The 18,746-nt window shown below is 43.5% G+C and overlaps 1 protein-coding gene across 4 annotated transcripts in view; it reads right to left on the minus strand.

Moving 5' to 3' along the window:
- The window catches only part of LOC138952350 (spectrin beta chain, non-erythrocytic 5-like), a 281,446-nt gene that overhangs the window by 150,234 nt on the left and 112,466 nt on the right, over positions 1–18,746 (minus strand). For all 4 annotated transcript variants that reach the window (XM_070324002.1, XM_070324003.1, XM_070324001.1 and 1 more), the window contains exons 9-18: positions 8,505–8,692; positions 7,504–7,686; positions 6,911–6,953; positions 6,295–6,426; positions 5,464–5,546; positions 3,507–3,645; positions 2,546–2,754; positions 2,022–2,199; positions 1,349–1,549; positions 438–533 (exon numbers count right to left, since the gene is read on the minus strand). In XM_070324002.1, the coding sequence (XP_070180103.1) occupies positions 438–533; positions 1,349–1,549; positions 2,022–2,199; positions 2,546–2,754; positions 3,507–3,645; positions 5,464–5,546; positions 6,295–6,426; positions 6,911–6,953; positions 7,504–7,686; positions 8,505–8,692 (1,452 nt within the window). The remainder of the gene's footprint in view (positions 1–437; positions 534–1,348; positions 1,550–2,021; positions 2,200–2,545; positions 2,755–3,506; positions 3,646–5,463; positions 5,547–6,294; positions 6,427–6,910; positions 6,954–7,503; positions 7,687–8,504; positions 8,693–18,746) is intronic.

Here is an 18,746-nt window from a genome sequence, read left to right on the forward strand (position 1 = left end):
GTTATAACATTATTTATAATACTTTCTGTTAAAAAATAACTTTTAAAAAAGCAGTGGAAAAGAAAACACACACACACAAAAACGTAAAAAAACACAAATTATCCCCCTAAAACAAATTGCGTGACAAACTTATAAATAGCACGACTGAACTGGGCATCCATTTTTTAATTAGTACACAAAATGTGGTGGTGATTGGACTTAATTCAAGCTTGCTAGACAGATTTCTTTACAGTTACTGTTTTTTGGGAAGTTTCTTGGTGGCAAGCTTGGGCAGGCAGGACGTTAACGCCGTGGCAATGCTAGTCACAATAGTGTTAAAGGGGGTTCCACTGTACCCTGAAAGTTCACCACAACTTCCCCTGATTGATATCGGCACATGGTCAACCAAGAAAGGAATCAACTGGGGGAAACAGAATGACTGCAAACTGTCTACCAACCTGAGCTCCGGCCTCGTCCTTTCCGTAATCGTCACTGCACACCAGCGGCATCTTCTCCTTCATCCATGACTCTGCTTCGTTAGCGTCTGCGTAGTACTGTAAAAAAAAAACCACAATAGGATAATATTACTCAACTGAAGGTAAGGTAAGATTTCATATAGTCCTGTGAGGTTACCCTCATGGAAATTCAGGCTGCTTTCTCCCTGTGGAAAGCCAGCTGCCATACAGTATACGGTGCTCATTATTTTTTCACTTTTTCCTGCATGATTGTATTCATTTGTAAAACAGGCAAACATAAACACAAAGGGAAAAAAAGTTAAAACAAGATGAAAAATACTTTAAGGAGTAAATATCATCAATGTCAAATTCTACATTATCTGTCCTTTTAGGCGTAGCTTCTGCTCATGCACAAAGGCATGCATACACTGTTACAGCCTTTTGGCATGCATACACTGTTACAGCCTTTTGGCATGCATACACTGTTACACCCTTTTGGCATGTGTTTCACTGTTACACCCTTTTGGCATGCATACACTGTTACACCCTTTTGGCATGTGTTTCACTGTTACACCCTTTTGGCATGTGTTTCACTGCTTCAAACAAGCGTTGATTTCGAACAGACATTTCAAAACATTTAGCTTCAACAACCAAAGTAAAAGGTTCATCTTTTTATGGCTATCAATTGTCTGTTCTGCATTTTGCTCGCCTTCTTCAAATAGTGATGTTCTAGTAAATGTTTTGTTTTTGTCAATAGTTAAAACGTTTGTTTTAGATGCATCAGTTTTAATCTAAATTAGAACAACGTCTGTCAGTTACAAATCAAACCATAAATTAATTTATCTGGCTTCAATTCTCGATGAAAAAAAATCAAAACCCCTCTAATTAACGTTCAACCCAGCGCGTAGACAAACCTGTTGAGCTTCAATGGAGTCTTCCAGCTTTGTTCGTCTGACGACGGCGCCGTCCTGCAGCTGCTTCCACTTGTCCATCAGGTTCTTGATGCGCGACCCGATCTCCGAGCGCGCCTCGTGACCCCTGTTCACCAAGTCCTGACCTTTGCCGCATATCCCCTCACAGCGCGGCCACCGACCCTGCATCTCTGCTTCCAGAGCCTGCAACAATGATGAAATGAAAAGGAATCAAATACTGGCTAGCAACACAAATTCACAGAGGATTTCATTTCTGCCCCTGTGTTTGCAGGTTGAAGAGCTTTTGAAGGCTTACAAAAAGACTTGGTATGGATATGACTAGAATGGAAGTATATTTTTAATGCGCACAAATAACATTGGTAACCTGGAAGATCACTTTGACAGATCTATCCCTGTTTCAGTAGATCCCCATCGCAAGTAGAGGACTCAAGAATCAGGCTAGTCTTTTGGTTCTTTAATTGAAGAATACACCACCGTAGCATCTGCATTGTCCCTTTCCGGAGAATACAGAATAATTGCTGCTTATTTCTTAGAAAAATTAACCAACCATAGCTACCATCAAACCTGATGAACATCATACATTATTTCAAGAGACAACTCAATTCAAGTCTCAGCTAACAAAAAATAACACCACAGTCCAAGAGAGACAACTCACCTCATGCTTCTTGAGCAGAACTTGAGCAGCATTGAGGTCCTTGCCAAGGTTTGGTGAGCGCACGGCCTCGATCCTCTCGGCGACCCAGCGGTCCTCCTCCTCCGTGTCCTGCAGGAACTGGTAGTACTGCTCTGCCGTCTGCAGACCCTGCTTCCGCTTGTCGCTCTGAGCTTGCACCCTGAAAAATACATTACCAGCAATAATGAACTGTCATCAAAAGTGGCTCTTAGATTGTACTCTGAAAAATCATTAACATTATAAATGAACCAAAATGAAAAATGGCTCTTATTGTCTACAGACCCTGTTAGCTCTTGTCATTTCAGTTTGCACTCTGAAAAAAGCATCAACATTGATCAAAGAAAAGACACAAGAAATGCAGAATGTTGATGTACACTATCACGAAAAGCATGTACACAGCCTCTCTTAAATGAGCCATAAACCTCCCACTCTTCTCATTGCAATAATTACTACTCACCATTAAGCCATACCAAGCAATCATAATGGCCTAATTTTCTTCTACTCACTTATTGAGCTCATCATTCAAAGCCTCGAGGCGTTTGTCCAGTGAGGCGTTGCCGTGAGGGAGGCTCTGTTCAGGACTCTGGGACTTTCTGTTGAGTTTGCGCACACGTCGCGTGAGGGCCTGGAGCTGGGCCTCCTGTAGGCTGTGCTGCTCCAACATGTCTTGTGTAGCCTGCAGGTGCTTGCCGTAGTCTTCTCCTACAACCTTGCTCTGCACATACACAGATATGTCAAGTCAATGCAGTGTTACTTCAAGTAATGAAGGCTAGGAGGTGTTTGCTGCAGTCTTCCACAACAACTTTTCTCTTCACAAACAGATATGTCATGTCAATACAGTGTTACTTTAGTGGGTAATGAGACAAAAAGCGGTACATTTCGGTAACTCCTTGACATATTCCCTTCAAACTTTCGGTGATTTGTGCTAACACATGTTGTAAAATACATACATAATCTTAAATCATTTGAGACGGATGTCGCATACAGGCTTCTAAATAGTCTCTCCATGTGGTTTTGTGTTCTATTGCGTGGGCAATGACGCTGTTTCTGGTGAAGCGTAATGAAGTATATATGACGTAAAGGAGTGACGTGAGTGGTGGAGAGAGGAGAAAGGATTCGGTATGGAGACTCTGCGAAGAGTGAGCAGATCGTGGTTGTGAAGACAACGTTTGGTGAACAACCAGGAATGCAATGAACGTTAGGCTGTGCGTGTCACGGCGAACGTTAAGCTAGGATTGGAGATAAACTTCCTGTTGTCGTTGTAGGACAATACATTTGGTTACTGTAGATGACAGCGGATTTGAGATGAATGAAGGACAGTGACCGTAACGGTCAGGATGTGTGTCGCGAATGTCTAGATTCCTTTAAAGAAGAACTAATGAGGCGGACTGATCAGTAATAAGAGTGAACGAGTTTGATCAACAAGATCCGCGACAACGGCAATGACTAACATCAGCGCAACCTTACCTGAACTTCCTTGAGTTCCTCCTGGATTGACTCGATCTCGCGGAACATGGCCATCTGACTGTTGAAGCCGGACAGCGTGGCCTTGCGCCCCTCCAGCTTGTCCAGCAGCTCCTTCCATCGCTTCATTATGTCCTGGTCCCTAAAACACAGTCATTCACAATTGTACACAAAAAATGGATTTTTTGTTTTTCAAGAATGTTCCAAAGGAAAGGAGATAACTCATGTCAAAATTATTTTTCAGAAGAAAAAAAGTGTTTTGATGGTAATACTTTTACATTGTCTCCCAGCCTTTTAATCCAAATGTATGAGCACACACTTTCATCTATTCCTATCCTTATTGGAATACGATTCTAGAAGTTTCTGAGAGAGGGGAGATCAGAAACACCTGGGCAAAGCCGGTTCCTGACTGCTAGTTGTAAACAAAACCATTTTTCTTCTTTTTCAATTGGGTTGCACGATTCTGTTGCTGCACGCGCACGCTATCCCCAAGAATAGCATCCCCTATTTCCTTGAAGTAATTCCTCAGGGACAATAAGATATACCAAATACCAAAACAAATTGAGTTTTCAGATTCTTTGGGTGAAGTTGGAGATCACATAAAGACAGCAAAGATAATACGATTTCATGAGATATGCATGGTAACATTACTTCATACGAATGGAAACAATATGCTGGATTTCTTTTTAGCAAAATTCCTTTACAGGACCCAGGATTCTTCAGCAAGAAATGACAAGTGCAGGGCATCTCCCAATCCATTTTTAACATTCACATCTAAGTATAAAAAACATTAAAGAGATTCTCTTTCTCAAAGTGTACATATGTAGCATATATTTTTATCACGAGAAGAAAAGAGAAAGTAAAATTATACACCTCTTAACACTTTGTACCCCGGCTATGTTGACCAAGTGTTTTTTTAGCCGAGACCAGCTGTGCTGCAGCAGGTCACTCAGAATTGTAGTAACTGTGTAGAAACTGTGTATCAACACGCTGGAATGCAGGCGTTAGATCGACGTTACAGTAAGCGACTGAAGCTAACAGTCTGGTCAGATAGAGCCATATGAGTGGGTACGGATATATCCGTACCTGGTCAGATAGCATCCTGAACTCAGGTCAAAATGAGTTCGGCTCATTCTCTCCCTGACAGGATGCCTTGAGTTTCCTTGTCAGGCAAGGAAACCTTTTTTTTTTTTTTTTACATATTTAGAGCTTTTTGTAATGTATTATGGGTATAAGCAGATTCGCGATCGTCGATAATGATTTTTCATGGTGTTGTGTAATTTATAAATTACAAAGGAATTGATTTGTAAGACAGTTTCAAGGGAGCTATTTTTTCGCGGCTGTATTTACTGTACAAACAACTCTAAATATGGCAAAAGTGTCACGTGATAATCAACGGTTTGGTTTCGGCGTTCGCTGAAGCAGACGATTTTTTCTGTAGTGATGCAACCATATATTACGGTCTCCTTCCGGCAGCAGTCCCAAAATTTTGACTTGTTTTGACCTTAGAACGATGTCTTTATCCTAACTGTGAAGAAGAGAACGGAGATCACTGTCGAAGTCGGCCAATCTGCAATCATTTTTGTCTCGCAAACATTGATCTCAAATTTAGATCAGTGCTCGCGAAAAACATTATGGGAGATAACTCTGTATTCCTAGTTTTGATAGATTCGCGTGGGACTGTCGCGTCCGGTCAGGGAGAGAATGAGCCGAACTCATTTTGACCTGAGTTCAGGATGGTCAGATAGAGCCATATGAGTGGGTACGGATATATCCGTACCTGGGAGACAATGAGTTAAGACTGTCCTTTAATTGAGCTCGAAGTCAACTTGGCAAAGAATTCCTGAAATCTTTTTACCGAAAATTCAGTGCCAAAGCTTCGTGCAGCCAGCTTCATGAAGTCGACTTTTGTCCAATTAATGTAATGCTTTATGTTTACAGTAGAGAGAAAAAATCTTACTTTTGTTTGACTTTCTCCTTGGCACGGTAGTTCCCCTGCACAAGCTCTTTGGCCAGCTGGTTCAGGGCTCGGAATCTGTCTTTCTGTAACAGATAAGCAAAAGCATGGATGAAATTGCAGATGAGTTAACTAGATGATTTCATTCCCATTCAGAAACTGGCATGGACATAAACACAACACACAGAGATATGTAAATTCAAAAGGTCAGACCTACATCTATGCACAGTCCACCCTTCAAGTTATCATAAGCCTGCACACTGCTCTCCATGGGAAAGGTGCATGTGCACAGGTAGACAGACAGACAGACAGACAGAAAGACAGAAAGACCGACAGACAGACAGACAGACAGAAAGACCGACAGACAGACAGACAGACAGACAGACAGACAGACAGACAGAAAGACAGAAAGACCGACAGACAGACAGACAGACAGAAAGACAGAAAGACAGACAGACAGAAAGACAGACAGACAGACAGACAGACAGAAAGACCGACAGACAGACAGACAGACAGACAGAAAGACCGACAGACAGACAGACAGACAGACAGAAAGACAGACAGACAGAAAGACAGACAGATAAACACACACAAACACACTCACGCCTACCTACCCACCCACTCACACACCCCCCACACACACAGACAGATAGACAGACAGACACACACACACTCACTCACACACAAACACACACTCCCCCTCCCCACACTCACAGACACACAGACACACAAGACACACAGAAACACAGACACACACACACACACACACACACACACACACACACACACACACACACACACACAGAAGGAAGGGCGGAGGGACAGAAAACTTACTCTGGCCAGAATCTCAGCGCTGATGGCTTCGTGTTTCTTGACGGCAGCCTCGGTCTGTGCCGCATTGTCGCACACGATCTTTTCGTCCAGAATCTGCTCCATGTCGTTCAGCCAGGACTCACGGATTGCAGCCTAGAATGTGCAGAAAATAAGTAGATACATGTAGTATTGTCAAGTGTCAGACACTCCCAATTACTACAGTGGAACACCACTGCTAATAAAGATGAAACAATAGGAATTACACAAACTATGCTATGCAACTACGATAACATGAGACCACCCTAATTTCATGCAGAATGTAATTTTAGCTCAGCTGTATTAATAACTAGCAATTATTATTCAGTTACTATGTTATCCTACCTTATCCTCCTCTCTCTCAATGGTTATCCCGCATTGAACAAAGCCTCATACTCAAATAACCAAACAAACGAAAAACAGCTCTCATCTCAAGTGACTAGCAGCTTTATTTCTTTCAATATGCGTAATCATTTCAACAAAGGAAATCTGAGCTGTAGAGAGATTTCATATTTTGAGCTACTACTATAAAAAAAAATAAAAAATAAAAAAAAAAGGTTTTAATCTGCTTCAACGAGAAAGTATCTTGTGTGTGTCTTACCTTTCTTGCAAATCTTCTTGCTAACTGTTCAAGCCTCTCTTGCCTGGAAACAAAATAAATCAGGAAAATGTCATCCACAAATACAACATGGCATTATTTTCATTTCCCCCTTACATTGCCTGATTGTGGTAAAGGGTAATATGGACAGACAATCCACATAAAGCTAATCCTGCAAAATTCAAAAATCTTCTTGGTACTTTAGTCCACTCACAAGGACTGCTTACCATGCCAAAGAACACCCATTCAGCAGAAAAAGGGCCAGTAAATAGCATACACTCTGTGTCCATAATCAAAAACCCAGAATGGTGGGTTATAATGTAACGCATAATTATTGACAAATCAAAATGTTACATTTACAGTTCGACCCAGTGGTATACAGACAGACAAACACTTTAGATATAGATCATGAACTTATCTCAAAATTGTTGATGAAACTCGCCAGGAACATACACAGGGTGTACATATTCAACAAAAAGAAACTTACCACCAGTTGTTGTTTTTTCTACAACATATACATGTCAGGTCAAAACTTGCTGAAGTGACAATCTGGCAATCAACGTAGAAAAAGACAAAGCCACTAATTTCTGACGTACCTGATGAGCTCATCTTTCAGTGCGACCTCTCTGCCGTGTTCAGACTTCTCCAGGTTGAGCCAGGCGGTCTCGATGTCATGGATCAGCTTGCCCTCAGGAGGCGTGTACATCTTCTGCCCGTTGGCCTTCAGTCGCGCCTGGATGTTGAAGTACTGAGCCTCTATGTTGCCACGCTCACGATACCTGCAAACACACAAAAGATGAACGTGTCAGCTTTGAACATCAACACGCGTACCTTTTAGCTTCGACCAAATAATGAGATACAGTGGGAACCCCCCTTTTGAGACCCCCCCCTGATAGAAGACTTCCTCCCTTTTAAGACCTTGCTTGTTCAGATTGTCTGTTGATGACCTGTGTAGATGTACCTCCCTTTTAAGACTCCTTTTTTAAGACGTGATTTTCTCAGACTTTTAGAGGTCTTTATCGATGTATAAGTACAAGAGTATTTACATGATGAAGTGACACGCACATATGAAATGGCAAAATGTACTAAGAAGGTGTTGGACTATTTTATAACATACTGAAAAACACATGAGCTTTGCCCATGAACATGCTTTTTGATGCTCTGTGAAGGGGAGGCTGCAATTTACTGAGTTGCCTCCCTTGCATCATCCTGTTGTAACCTTTGTGCGCAATGTGTCAAGTACAGTATGTGTTGTTGGGAAAACAAATAAAACACTCTGAATTTCATGAAAGACATTTAATATAGCAAATGATTTTACTCCTGGCTTAAAAAATCTTGCAATTTACTTAAATTCAAATTCAGTGTTGGGATGTGAACTGGTGGTTATAAGTATCACATAAAATTAGCAGCCTGAGAAACAAACAAACATAACCTCTTTCTTTTCTCACTACATCACACCACACCCTCCTGCCCCCCCCCCCCCCCCCCCCCATCAATATCTCTCTGTCACTCACTCACTCACTCACACACACTCGCTCTCCCCTTCCCTCCCCTCCCCTCCCCCTCTCTCTCTCTCAGTCAAAGAACCAGCACTCACTTTGGTGGTTTCTCCACAGTCATGTACTCTTTGAAGTGGAGCAGTTCTTTCTGGATGCCCTCCAGCGAGTTGGGGAACTCGCGGTCGTTGAGCGTGGAGATCTTCCTGTTGATCCACTCCAGCAGGGCCGTCGTCAGGCCCTCGTAGTCGTCCTGCATCTTCTCTATGTCCTTGATCATCGCCACGATCTGCACACAACAAGAAACAGTAAGTCAACCTGCATTTTCTCTATGTCCTTGATCATCCCCACGATCTGCACAGGAAAGAAAAGTCTTTGTTTTCATCATGTTTTGCTTGTGGGGAAGTACAGTGCTAACGGAGTGCATCTTCTCCATGTCCTTGATCATCCCCACGATCTGCGCAGGAGAGGAAAGTCTTGGTTTAGAGCATGTTTTGTTTGTGGCCCAGTGGAGAATCAGCCAGCCTCCCATGCGGAAGGTCGTGGGTTGGAATCTCGGCGTGCCTGGTGGGTTAAGGGTGGAGATTTTTTTCAATCTCCCAGCCGGGTCAACGTATTGTGCAGACCTTTTAGTGCCTTATTCCCCTTTGTGTTTACACGCAAGCATAAGACCAAGTGTGCATGTTAGAGTTTGGAGGTTTATAGAAAAAGAGAACAAAGCATGAAAAGGTAAACAAGTATGAAGCATGAAAAACAACATCCCTTGGGGTCATCGTCAGGGGGGGTCATCATCAGGGGGGTCATCGTCAGGGGGGGTCATCGTCAGGGGGGTGATCGTCAGGGGGGGTGATCGTCAGGGGGGGTCATCGTCAGGGGGGGTCATCGTCAGGGGGGGTCATCGTCAGGGGGGGTGATCGTCAGGGGGGGTGATCGTCAGGGGGGGTGATCGTCAGGGGGGAGGGGGGGTGAGAGTCAGGGGGGAGGGGGGGTGAGAGTCAGGGGGGGGGTCTACCAAATCCTCTTGTCTAGACATTTCTCTTCTTCCATCCATTAAAATCCTCACAGACTGAATACAGTCATTCATGACATATTACATTGCATCAACCTACACGCCCCCTACTCCCCACCACGCTCTCCCCCCACTCACACCACCCCCGAAAAAATAATAATACTGGGGATGCCTGGGGAAGGGGGTACCCCCCCTCTCTCAGTGTGCATCATGTTTGTGAGAAGGGGTCAGGGGGCAAAACACGGATGGCAAGTTAATCCTTCAAGCAAAGTGTGATAGCATAGCGATAGCATTCTCCAGTATACTGTTTCACGCAGGGTCAACCACACCCTAGACTGTGCACCCTCTTCAGATAATGGGCACAGAGCATGATTTGTATGCCTCTAGACAGTATCTGACCCCCACCCATATCTCATTTACCTGTCAAACCCCGGCAACCCCACCTTCCCTGATCATGACCACCTGTGCGGTCAATTCAACCTGATATATTTTTTTTTATATCTCTATCTCTCTGTCTCGGTCTCAAGCCCTGTCCCATTTCCCTTGATACAATCACGTATCCCCCCCCCCCCCCCCCCACCCACCCCGCCCAGCATTGTGTAGTGTTATCAGGGTATGTAGACTCTGTATGAGCGCCATAAAAGCTGTCATATGAGATTGAAAGAAAGCTTGATAGAGCACTTCACCTGCTCAAAGCAGTAGGTTAGCCTGACTTAACTGTAATACAGACCAGAGGGACATATCATCCATTATTCTTAAGAAGCTCTCTCTCTTTGCCCCGCCCACCCCACTCCCTCCTTGACCCCACCCCCTCCCCTGTCACAACCATCACCTACTCTCCAACACTAATGTATCCCTCTCTCTGTGTGGCTTGATCAGGGTAAGCATAACGAGCTATAGCCTACCACACATAAAAGACTGCTACACACGCAAGAAAAGGAGGTTAGAATGCGTGTACATATGGGCAGTTTGATTTCTCTGGCCAGAAATGATAATTGAACCTCTCTCTCTTCACCCCGCCCACTGACTCCCTCCTCGACCTCACCCCCTCCCCTGCCACAACCATCTCCTACTCTCCAACACTAATGTATCCCCCTCATTGTGTGGCTTTATCAGGGTAAGTATAACGAGCTTCACATAAAAGACTGCTACACACACAAGAAAAGGAGGTGACAACCAGGCGCTTGACATGGTCAACACTGCTCAAGGTAGGCTAAACACGGAACCACTGAATCGCTTTGTTGACGCATGCTTATGGTTTAAAAGATACCTTCCTTTGCCATGTAGGCTATCTTGAAAATAACCATAGATCTGAACATGCTATACCTAGTATATATAGCATCCTGCGCAGAATCAGTGGGGTTTGTGTGTGTTTGTATGTGTGTGTGTGTGTGTGTGTGTGTGTGTGTGTGTGTGTGTGTGTGTGTGTGTGTGTGTGTGTGTGTGTGTGTGTGTGCGTGTGCGTGCGTGTGGGGGCGCGCTGAATTCGTTACGTAACTTTGACACCTGCGTCAGTTTGCCAAATCAATTCAAGCAAAAAATCATAGTCTGCTCAGGAAGCAACCAGACTATTGATTTTCAAGCGTGTGTAAGACTGGACGGCTGCTCTTATTCCACGTAAATGCCAGGACACATCTGTAAAGTGGTTTACATGACCGTCTATAGGACGAGGAAGGGGGGGGGTAGCTTTAAACAAGTGTCCACTCCAGTAGGACCACTGGCGGTCACTTGATGGTCATCATACGCAGGGATCGGAAGGGTGTCAAGTCTTTGTGAGAGGGTACGGTCAGCTTTTCTTCTCCTGGGCCGCGGTTATCTGCTGGAATCTGACAAGCCATGTTGACGTCTTTGTCATGTCACTCAGGGACTGGAGAGGGGAGGTAACAGGTGAACGACAGGGGTGTGGTTCTATTCGAAGTGTGTGGTGGGGAGGGGGATGTGTTGGGGGGGGGGGGAGTGTATGATGTAACTGAGGTGGAGGGGTGTGTGTGTGTGTGTGTGTGTGTGTGTGTGTGTATGTGTGTGTGTGTGCGTGCGTGAGGGAAAGAGGGAAGGGTTCGATCAAATTTGACGAACATTTTGACCGCTGGCATTACTGCAATGCAATGGAGTCTTTCGTCACCAGCGCTTTTACTCTCTTTATATAAAGCTATCTTACGTTCTTCTGGGCTGCTCTACACCATTCTAAACCCCCCTCTGCCCGCAAACAGTATGTCAAGCCAAGGAAGGCAACAACCACTAAAACCTATATCAACTTTGGCAAGGGGAAAAAAAAACAGAATTTCTTCAAAAGGACCGACCCCGAGGCAGTTACGGCCAGTATTAAGGGTGACAGTGTCCTATCTAAGAAATGTAGTGTAGGGCACAAACCGCACATCTAGTCCTTAATAGGTAATCCCTGTAGGACATTAAGCACCACCTTTGTTAGGAGCAAAGCTGTGTACGCACGCAAACATCGTCATATTTCTTGGCTAACAGACATCGCCGCCCCCCCCCCCTCCTCCTCCCCCCCCCCACACACACTCCCCTATTACAGTTTTTTTTTTAACTTTGCAACTGTCGAAGACACACTTGAAAGCTTCACCGCGATGAACCAGTGTTGTTATCAATCACTACTTCCTAATTAGACTGTCACATACACACTATCCTTTCATTCTATATTATGATGAAACAAATAGCGTGGGAACAGATTATTCACATGTGAAGATCGTCGCTTGACTGAATGACTACCCTTGCCCTAAAGTATAACTTCCCTTTGAACTTCCCTGTAGTCGTAAAAATACTTGAACGTTTCGCGGCGATGTGCTCCGTACTTGTTATGAAAGTCATTCATTCATTCACTCATTTCTTTGTGATGTTTCCCACAAATAATTTCATTATGTATCATGCCGTGTATGAATATATTAGGCCAAACAAAAATATATGTTGGTTTGGGATGACCCAAAAAATAGGGTCGGTAGGTCGGCTTTTTAAACAAAAAAAATTTAAATTCTAAGTCTCGGTATAGTTCGCAAAATGTGCCAGAGTTTTTTTTTTGTTTTTTTTTTTTTTTTTTTTTTTTTTGGGGGGGGGGGGGGGGTTAGAAATGAATTGATTTCAGGGTCGGCAGAAAAAAAATAGGGTCGGTCGGGTTACCCTAAACCAACATATATTTTTGTTTGGCCTTATTCACGATCACAGATCTTAGCCGGGATGACCCCCCCCCCCTCTCTCTCTTTTTTTTTGTTTGTTTGTTTATTTGTTGCTTAACGTCCAGCCGACTACGCAGAGCCATATCAGGACGAGGAAGGGGGGGATGAAGGGGGCCACTTGTCAAGCGATTCCTGTTTACAAATGCACTAACCCATTACTTGTGTCCCAGCAGGCTTTAGTAAAACTAAATTAATACCTACTGGAAGATTACCAGTTTCCAGTATGTTAAAATAGGCTTAACCTATCTACTGCTGGACTTACATCAGAACACTAACAGATTAAACTATACATGAATCGCGAGACAAGCGGCAAGAGAAGAGATTTTTGGAAAAAATACAGGTGAATGAGCAAGAAGGCAGAAAAAAGAAAAGAATTCATGAAGAAAAAGAGAGCATGACAGGAAAGAGGAACCAAAAATCTACCTAACAGCAAACTAGAAAGCTCCTGCGGTTCCAAAAACAGGAGGGGCCTTTAATTTCATAACCGCAGTGCCCCACTGCGGGACCCTCTCTCTCTCCCAATCTACAGCACTCCGTTGAACTTTGCTGTCAGTCGTAAGCTTACACAATCATTTCACCGCAATGTGGCGATCTTGTTATTATCATTCATTCATATCACTATATCACTATATCACTATGATGCTTTTCATTATGCTTTCACTCTGTATCATGCAATGTATTAACAAATTATTCACGGGTAAAGATCGTCTGATTGACCGAATGACTATAACTGCGACTTCCCTTTGAACTTCCCTGCCGTGGTAAGCATACGCGGATATTTCACAGCAATGCATCTATCTTTATGTATGGCTAAATATTTAGTATATGTACCGATTATTCACAGGTAGATGTCATCTACCGAAATGACCCAACCCGACCTATAACTTCCCGTTAAACTGCCCTCATGTCGTAAGCATACGTGAATATTTCGCCGATATGCTCCAATCTCTTGTTATTATTCATTCCTCGATCTGTCATGAGAACGCTATCCTTATGATTAAATCTATAATGTAAGCACATATTATTCCCGAATACAGATCGTCTGCTTGACTGAATGACCTTCCCTTTCAACTTCTCTGTATTCGGAAGTATACACACACGGAGATTTCACCGCCATTCATCAATCTTGTCATCATTCATTCAGTCGCTTCTCACAGTCATTTATTACCAAAACACGACATCCTTTCAACCTGCGCCATTCGCGTGGCCCTTCTTCCCGGTTTACCACACATTTAGTATGTTTTCAACTGCAGTTTTGCATCATTCCTCACGGGCAATTTTGGCCCAGTTTAAACATTAACAGGTACCTTCCAGCTAATGAATGTTTTACATCAGTCACGATTCGTGCGTTTTGGTGTTAAATCAAAAACACTTTATTGAGATAATACCAGTGCGCGCGCGACCCGCGTACTCGAGGAGGGCAAATGCGCGGATACAGGCCGACCAGAAACAACGCCATATTAGACTTGTTTTGCTGAGGAATTATCCGTCGTTTCCGTCAATGGAAATAATAAAATCTCTTCAAAGTTACCCAGTCCCCACACGAAGCAGTCAGGCTGGTAGTTATATTCTCTAAGTGAAAGGTGCTTGCGACGTATAAAAATATACAGTTTACATGTGGACGAAGTTATTTGTCAGCTGAATTCCTCCCCACCAAAGTGTTTTCTGGGTTTCCTGTGACGTCACATACTGAGAGAAGAGTCAGCATTTTGCGACTCAATATTTCGGTCTGACGACGAACTACACAGGGGGCTGGCAATACCTGGGGATTGCCGTTTTCTGCAGTCGTGATATATAACTCATCTTCTCCTGAAAATAACACTGCAACAATTTCTAAATAAAGCCTTCAAAGTAGGCACATTGGCCTTGGCCGAACAGTGCTACTGCACATTATTCTAACATCATAAGCTATAAGACGTAAGCCTAGGTTTCGTACACCGCATCTCCTATATCTCTCCCGGCCGTGAATGTCCTGCCATACGTCTTATGACGTAATAATAGCAGGCGCGCGACACCGTCATAGTCATAAATCACCACAGTGAACACGCGGAGCGGACAAGGAGCATGCATTAAATCTTAACTCTTATGAATCATGCGTCTGGGGCAAAGTGAAGATTTGTGAGCAGAAACTGTAGCGTGAAATGTGAACAAAACGCAGTACTTAAAGACCATTTGATAACTGATATTTGCTGAGTTTAATTCTCAGGATAAATGACAAATAACTGCATTAATTCTTAACTCTTCTGAATCATGCGTGTGGGTAAAGGGAAGATTTTGTGAGTAGAAACTGAAGCGTGATCTGCGAACAAAACACAGGACTTTTAGACCATGCTCACACTAGTAACTGATGTCTGCTGAGTTTTAATTCTCAGGATAATGACTGATATCTGCTGAGCGTTAATCACGAAGGACACACAAAGACACGGACATCAACGCTTCGTGGCGATATCTTTTCAGTCGGCAGTTTGTTTTCTTCACCAGTTAATATATGTCTGTCTGTTAGTCTGTTTGTCTCTGTCTGCCTGTCTGTCTCCCCCCCCCCCCCCTCTGTCTCTCTCTCTCTGTCTCTCTCTCTCTCTCTCTCTCTCTCTCTCTCTCTCTCTCTCTCATACAATGGTGACTGTGTGCAAGATAGTATACTTGTAGTTTCAAGCGACATTATCGTCTCACGATAATTCCATGCATTTGTATCACTATGAACGTGATGTGCCTTTGTAACTGAACGACTTAAACGTAGATACGAGCGTGTCAACACCCTCACTCTCTCTGATTTACATATATCTTGTTGTCTGTGCGCAAAATAGTGTCAGTTGTGGTAGCTGGTAATATTATTCTGATATTTTTATCCCTATAAACATCTTGAACCGTCATCACTGCAAGAATATGACTACTTTTGACGCATACTCCCCCCCCCCCCCCCCCCCCCCCCCCCCCCCCCCGGCCCCCCCTCTCTTTCTCATGCCCATTAGACATATTGGTGTCTGTGTTGAATTAGCTAGTAAAACTAATTTCCCATAATAATGCCACGCACTTTCATCGCTATCAACATCTTGAATCGTAATAGCTGTACAAGATGCAGGCATACACAATCTCTCTGTCTTTCTGTCTCTGTCTCTCTCTCGGGCTGGATGTAAAAAAGCACCTGTTTGCTTATGCCATTTACCCTCGTTAATACAGAATTTGTCTGGTCTCGTCTTCTCTCTCTCTCTCTCTCTCTCTCTCTCTCTCTCTCTTTCTCTCTCTCTGTCTCTCTCTCTGTAAAACACGCATGAGTGCCCTCAAGGCAAGCTTGTCAGTTATTACACGGATACACGCCACACGGATACGTAAGTTTAGCCAACTACGGAGTCGAGTTTGTTACATACCATAATCCTGGCAACCCCCTTTTACCAGTGTTGCCCGTTTTTGGTGTTAAAACGTCTGTTGGGGGGGGGGGGGGGGGGGAGGGCTAGGGACTTTGGCAAATGGTTTAGTTGAGAAGGATGGGTGGGGGGAAAGTGGATGGGAATTAAAATGCAGCGAATGTTCAGTGAATCATAAGTGCGTGGGGGTGGGTAATATGTAGAGCGGAGAGGGGGGGGGGGGGTGGGCGAGTGTAAATGCGGTGAATGTTTAGTGATTCACAAGAGCGTGTAATGAGGTCGTCTCAACACGGGTCGTCTGTCTTGCCCTTGCCGCCAAGGTGCTAATTTAAAACTCTTAAGGGTACTGTCACCTATCCCCCTTGCATGAAATAAAACTCGTACCCGGGAGCAATTTCTATACGTGCGTGCAAGTTATATTTGTGTGTGTGTGTCTGTCTGTGGGTGGGGGCTGTCTCTCTCTCTCTCTCTCTCTTTCTTTCTCTCTCTTTCTCGTTCACTCTTCGCCCTATACCTACCCTCCCCTCCCTGCTGTGTTCAGGGTTCTCCAGAGATGCAAAACTAGCGACATTTGTTTGAACAGACAGAGACAGAGAGACACAGCGCGCGCGCGCGAGAGAGAGAGAGAGAGAGAGAGAGAGAGAGAGAGAGAGAGAGAGAGAGAGAGAGAGAGAGAGAGAGAGAGAGAGAGAGAGAGTGAACGAGAGAGTGAACGAGAGAGAGAGAGAAAGAGTGAGAGGCAATTCAACTCAATCCGTGAATACCTGCCAACAAACTCGGACCGACTTTGGAAACAAGCTGGAAACACAATGGCATCAGAACTCTGGGCTCAGAAAGCACAACACCAGCAGCTTTCAAAAGCTATGTAGACAAGCGGGGTAACATTACCCTTAAAAACCATTCTCTTGTCGACCTGACGCGTCACGTGACACTGAAATACAACGGCCGTAGCCGGTGTCACGATTTCATCTTTCGCCTGTGTACATATTTCCCCCTCGATATATATACTCAAGACTGAAATGTTGTTTCCTGGTAAAATTAAGAAGTGAAATTATTTATGGACGAAAAGCATGTCAGTTTCTTGCACGTGAAGAAAATTGGTGGTGAAATGTAATAGATTTCACCCCCAAAATCGATTTATTCCAAAACGTGTACCGAGTGGTTACGTCCCTTGAGTAAGAAGGGAAACATTTTAGGATGAATCAAATTTTAAGTTAAATACAAAAAATTGGTTGGACAAATTTGGCCCCATGAATGTAAGGTACACAAGGTCGCTCATCAGTACTATCGAAGGGTGTTTTTTTGTTCAGTGTAGAGTTTATACTAGATCAACGAGGCCGAGAATCGAAATATCACCACGGCGAAAGATGAAAACGTCACACCGGCTAGGACAAGATGACGAAAAGTTTGCTTGTGTTAAGTGACGGCTTTTGCAAGGATACACAGAATGCAAAACTGCATACAGTAGAATACCTCATCTAATCCGAGAAAGTTAGCTCTTGAAAAGAAGGGAGTCTTAAAATGGGGGTAAATTTACTGACACGATGAACTGGATAGCTGAACAAGCACGGTATTCAAAGGGGGGCAGTATTAAATCGGGGGGCTTAATGGTTAAATGGATGTGCATACGCACGAGCTTGGTTTTGTGATTATATCTGCGGCTTTTTTGTGTGTACGCCATGTATGCAGATTGTGTAGGTATATTAGTATTCATGTGTGAGTGCATGTGTATGTGTGTGTGTTGTATGTATGTGTGTGCGCCTGTCTGTATGCGTGTGTGTGTGTGTGTGTGTGTGTGTGTGTGTGTGTGTGTGTGCGTGTGTGTGTGTGTGTGTGTGTGAACGTGTGTCTGTGTGTCTGTGTGTATCTGTGCATGTGTGTGGTGATAGCATGTGTGTGTGTGTATGCGCACGCGTATGTGCGTGCGCACGCGTGTGTTTGTTTGTGACTGCATGGATTTAAACGATGAATTTGCTTTTGTACTCCTGTTCTTTTTGTGTCTTAATGCTGTATTTTGGTTTTGTACATGTGTATAGCAATGTCATTGTAAAGCGCTTAGAGCTTCTAGGTAAGCGCTCTATAAGTTTCCATTATTATTATTATTATTATTATTATTAATACTAAAATAGGGGGCTTCCACTGTTGACTTAACTTGACTTGTATGGAACAGAGAACTTATCTTCTCTGCCCAAAAGAATGTGCGATACTATGGTTATTGTCGTTTCTTGTGTTGCTGTTGATCAGAAACACTATATCAAACTTCAAGAGCAAAACTACTGACCTGTATCTGTGTATGCAATACTGTGTAACCGCCAATAGGGGGGGAGGGGGGGGGGGAGACATTTAGTCAAGCTGTCGAACTCACAGAATGAAACTGAACGCACTGTAGTTTTTCACCAAGACAGTACAGCTTCGTCAATCCCCGCGAGAAGGAAATCGCTCACCTTCCACGTGCAAAACGCAGTGAAATTAACACGCCAGAATAGCGCGGTAGCGTATTGTGCTAAGCAGGAAAGCGCGCTTTTCTGTATTCTTGTTAACTTTCGGAGCTTGTTTTGAATACAACCTATCATATTTATATGTTTTTGGAATCAGGAAATGATAAAGAATAAGATGAAAATCATTTTTGGATCGATTTCTTAAATTTTTATCGTAAGACTAATTAATCTATTTTCGTTAATTGTGATAACATTTTAAGAGTAAACATGACATATGTAATATTTTTAGATTCAGAATATGATGAAGAATACGATGCAATCAATTTTAAGTCTGTTTGCGAAA

Source organism: Littorina saxatilis, linkage group LG17, assembly GCF_037325665.1.
Source record: "Littorina saxatilis isolate snail1 linkage group LG17, US_GU_Lsax_2.0, whole genome shotgun sequence".
Taxonomy (NCBI): Eukaryota; Metazoa; Mollusca; class Gastropoda; order Littorinimorpha; family Littorinidae; genus Littorina; species Littorina saxatilis.